At 38.3% G+C, this 5,229-nt stretch overlaps 1 protein-coding gene across 1 annotated transcript; it reads left to right on the forward strand.

The window, feature by feature from the left end:
* The first annotated feature begins 1,460 nt into the window (after positions 1-1,460).
* On the forward strand, positions 1,461-1,817 carry LOC119540931 (overexpressed in colon carcinoma 1 protein). Its single transcript, XM_037844831.1, has one exon. It carries the CDS (start codon positions 1,559-1,561, stop codon positions 1,748-1,750), a length of 192 nt encoding a protein of 63 aa, XP_037700759.1. The 5' UTR covers positions 1,461-1,558; the 3' UTR covers positions 1,751-1,817.
* Positions 1,818-5,229: the final 3,412 nt, after the last annotated feature.

Below are 5,229 nucleotides of genomic sequence, written 5' to 3' on the forward strand. Positions count from 1 at the left end.
AACTGATTGGATTAAATCCAGCTGATTGCATTCTCTCATTGTGGAAGACATGCCCTTCATTGATGTAATCAGTCACAGCTGCAGCCTTCTGGTTTATTATCCAGCCACAAATGTCCTTGTAGTAACGGTTAGGCCAATGCTTGCTTGACCAGACACCTGGGTACCATCACCCAGCCAAGTTGACACATGAACTTAACCATTGCAGGCAAGAAAAAGAAATAAAAAGTATCCAAATTAGAAGGAAGAAGTAAAATTTTCCCTACTTGCAGATGATATGATCCTATATGCAGAAAATCCTGAAAAATCCATAACAAAGCTCCTAGAGCTAATAAATGAATTCAAAAAAGTGATAAGTTACAAGACTAACACCCCCAAATCACAAGCAATGAACAATCAAAAGAAGAAATCAAGAAAAATTTCCATTCATAATCACAACTAAAAGAATCAAATATCTAGGAATAAATCTAACCAAAGAGGTAAAGGACTTGTACACAGAAAACTAAAAAACATTGCTAAAATAAATTAAAGAAGACCTAAATAAATGGAAGGATATTCCATATTCATGAATTGGAAGACTGAATATCATTAAGATGTCAATATTACCCAAAGCAATTTATAGATTCAATGCAATCCAAATCAAAATTCCAATGGTTATCTTTGCAGAAATGGAAAAGCAATCATCAAATTTATATGGAAGAGTAATGGACCTCAAATAGCTAAAGCATCTTGAAAAAGAAGAATGAAGTTGAAGGACTCACGCTTTCCAATCTTAAAACTTATTACAAAGCCACACTAATCAAAACAGCATAATACTGGCACAAGGACAGACATATAGACAAATGGAATAGAATTGAGAGTTCAGAGATCAAACCTCGTATTTATGATGAACTGATTTTTGACAAAGTGGCAAAAACTACCCAATTGGGAAAGAATAGTCTTATCAACAATTGGTGCTGGGAAAACTGAATCTCCATTTGGAAAAAAAAAAAAAAGGTGACCCCTACCTCACCCTATAAACAAACATCAACTCAAAATGGATCAAAGACCTAAATATAGGAGCTAAAACTGTCAAACTCCTAGAAGAAAACAAAGGGAAGCAACTTCTGAACCTTTTGTTAAACAATGGTTTCTTAGACTTTGCACCCAAAGCACAAGCAACAAAAGGAAAAATAGATCGATAGGACCTCATAAAAATAAAAAAAATTTATTCCTCAAAGGACTTTATGAAGGTAAAAAGACAACTTACACAATGGGAGAAAATATTTGGAAATCACATAATTGATAAAGAATTAATATCCAGTATATGTAAAGAAATCCTTCAACTTAACAAAAAGGCAAACAACCCAATTTAAAAATGGGCAAAGACGGGCGATTTCCGCCCAGGCCGGCGTCCTGCTGCGGCGGGAGGGCGGCGAGAAGGGGCGGCACCCGCGCGCCCCCCGCCCCCCTCCCCGGCGTCCCCCTCCGGGCCCGCCCGCCCTCTCTCTGTGTCTCGGTTCCTGCCCCACGGACCTGCCGCCGCGAGCTCCGGAGTGCGGCTTCCCGGGCTGGCGGCGCTATGGGCTGCGGGAACTCCACCGCCACCAGCGCCGGCGCTGGCCGAGGTCCTGCAGGAGCAGCTAACGATGTAACAGAAGAATCAATAACAGAAGATGACAAGAGGAGAAACTATGGAGGGGTCTATGTTGGCCTACCATCTGAAGCTGTCAATATAGTGACCAGCCAAACAAAGACTGTACGGAAAAATTAGAAGAAAATATATGTTGACTCAGTAATCAAGAGCTTACTCATCAAGATTTAGAAGGAATTTGGCTCTGCAGGACATTATAATATACACAGGCATTTCCAAGGAAATTCTAAACAGTCAAGCCTCCCTCCTTCAAAAAACAAAAAAGTTTAGGTGTATAGTTAAAAACATGGGCACATGTATAATGTTGGGGTAAGAGAAGGGAATTGAGTAGACAGTATATTCATTTATGGAACTTTCCATTGTTGACATTTGAAAGACAAGTTAACAAACTGTCTTGGAGGCTGTCTTTGCCCAGCCTGGTTTGCTGGGCTCCAGCAGTGTTTTCTCCTGGCCATTCAACACAGTTCATGGAGATCATGCCTTTTCACTGAATCTTTTTTGATAGTTTTTATATATAACAAAACCCTTATTCTATTTATAACTTAAGATGATAAGGGACTATAAATGAATTACCCATATAAAGTAATATATTTGTTATCTTTCACTATTTCTACTTATTAATTTCTAGCTGTAAAACCATTAAATTGATTCTTATTGTGGTTGCTTTCCCTTTTTTTCTATTTGGTTTTGGCTCTATTTAAATGTCAGAAAATTTTCTTTACTAGGAATAATGAATTACATTGTAACATTTCAAAATAAGCTACTTAAATTTGCATGTCATTTGCACATTTTGATTGAATTCCTATTTTCTTAAAGGCTTATGTAAGTATAGATACTTCCTAGTCATTGAATCTCCCACCCGACCTTTGTATAATCATGACATCTCTTCGTGTTAATTCTATACTGTTTTCAAGGATTCATGCTGGATGGTTAGTGGAATATTTGGAAAAATCTTTATTTGTTGTGGACTGTGTGTCTCTACTTAGTACTACAATGTAAATTACTTGATTTACCAATGTATTTCCACAATTAAAACATTTTTATCCCTCAAAAAAATAAATAAATAAAAATGGGCAAAGACTTAAACAGATACATCACCAAAGAAGATATACAAATGGCCAGAAAGCACATGAAAAGATGCTCAACATCATGAGCCATCAGGGAACTACAAATCAAAACCACAATGAGATACCATTTCACACCCATTAGAATGGCTGCTTTTTTAAAAAATGGAAAATAACAAGTGTTGGAGAGGAAATAGGAACACTCACTCATTGCTGGTGGCAATGTAAAATGGTGCAGCTGCTGTGGAAGGCAGTTTGTTGGTTCCTCAGAAAGCTAAGTCTAGAACTACCATATGACCTAGCAATTCCACCACCAGTTATATACCCAAAAGAATTGAAAGCAGGGGCTCAGACAGATATTTTCACACTGATGTTCACAGCAGCATTATTCACAATTGTCAAACGATGGAAGCAACCCTTGAGTGGATAAATAAAATGTGGTCTATACATACAATGGAATATTACTCAACCTTAAAAAGAATGAAGTCCTAACACATACAACAACATGGATGAACCTTGAAGACATCATGTTGAGTGAAATAAGCCAGGCACAAAAGGACCAATATTGTATGATCTTACTGATTTGAAACAATTAGAATAAGCAAACTCATAAAGTCAGAGTCTAGAATATAGGTTACCAAAGGACAGGGTGGGGATAAGCAATGGGAAGTTAAGACTTAAAATATACAGGGTTCCTGTTTGGAATGACAGAAATATTTTGGTAATGAATGGTGATGATGGTAGCACAACATTGTGAATGCAATTAACAGCACTGAAATATATATCTGAATATGATTAAAAAGAGAAATGTTAGATTGTATATATGGTAAAAGAATTAAAAAAATTTTTAAAATCCATGGAACTATACTACACAAACAGTGAACCCTAGGTTAAACCATGGGCTTTAATTAATAGTACAATTATAAAAATGTATTATCATTAATTGTAACAAATGTTCCATGCCAATGCAAGGTGTTAGTGATCAAGTGGTATATGGGAATCTTGTAATTTATGCATGATTGCTCTGTAAACCTACAACTTCTCTAATAAAAGTAGGTGGGGGGGGTGGAATATGGCTTATGTCTCCTCTGTTTTTGAGAAGCTTATAGCCTAGAAAGGAGAGACCAACAAGTAAATAAATAATTAACCTAAGGGTTAAATGGACTCCGGGTGCAGGGCCCTGGGGGAGGTGGTACAGGGAAAATGTGATCATTTCTACCTAGAGACTCTGAAAAAGATTAGAAGGATGCTCAGGGGAGCCGAGTGTAAAAGGAGAGTGATTATTTACCAGAAGTTGGGAATGGGCATTCAAAGCCCCTGGGAGCAATCTGCAAGGGTGCAGGGGAGCTCTGTCTTTCCCCTGGGTGAGACAGGTGTGTCACAGGGGATGTGTGACACGCCTGCCTCAAGGGAGGGGAGCTGGGCCCTCGTGAGAAACCTCTGTGTCATGCTTTGAGTTCATGCCATGCTCTAAAGTTAACAGGAAACTTCCAAAGGATTTTAAGTGGAGACATAGGATAGTGAAAATTACTCAGGCAACAAGAGTCGGGGCTGGATTGGAGGGAGTCAGAAAGCAGAACTTAGGCAGAAACTTGCATTAGCTGAAATTATCTCTAGATTAGTGTATTAGTTTCAAGGGGTGCCCTAACAAATTACCATGAAGTGGGTAGCTAAAACAGCAGAAATTTATTCTCTCACGCTTCTGGAAGCCTAAAGCCTGCAGGGCCATGCTCCCTTCCAAGCTTCTAGGGAAGAAGCCTTCCTGGCCTCTCCCAGCTTTTGGTGACCCCAGGGTTTCCTTGGCTTGTGGCCACATCACTCCAACCTCTGCCTCCATCTTCACATGGCCGTCTCCTTCCCATGTACCTCCATCTCTGTGTCCAAATTGCTCTCTTCTTATAAGGTCATCAGTCTTATTTGATTTATGGCCCACCCCAATCCAGTAGGACCTCATATTTACTTGATTATATCTTCAAAGATCCTATTTCCAAGTAAGGTCACATTCACAGATACCAGAGGTTATGAATTGAGCATAGCTTTTATTCAACCCACAAAAATTATAGTATGGATGGAACCAAAATTTGAGAGATAAATATTTAATAGCAATATTGAGAAACTATTATGCAGGAAAAATTATTAAAATCCAGGTTTATACCACTTCATACTCATTAAGTTGATTGTTACTTTTAAAACAGAAATAATTGTCAGCAAGGATGCAGAGAAACAGGAACCCTCGGATATTGCTGGTGGGAATGTAAAGTGTTTTGTGTTATGTTACCACAATATTGTTTTTTTAAATCCAGTTTTACAGTTCCTCTTCTTCACTTTGACTACACAAATTTTATCAAAGACACCTTTAAATTCACTATTCCCTAACATTTCACGACATTTACGGTTACCACATCAGAATTCTTATGCCTTTGATCCTCTAGTTATGCTCAGTGGGCAGTTTCTTGAGCTTTGGACTCTTCAACACGAGATGAATGCAAAAGTACACAGCATCTGTTGGGGATTGAATCACGCATCCCACAAAAA

Source organism: Choloepus didactylus, chromosome 7 (genome assembly GCF_015220235.1).
Source record: "Choloepus didactylus isolate mChoDid1 chromosome 7, mChoDid1.pri, whole genome shotgun sequence".
NCBI lineage: Eukaryota > Metazoa > Chordata > Mammalia > Pilosa > Megalonychidae > Choloepus > Choloepus didactylus.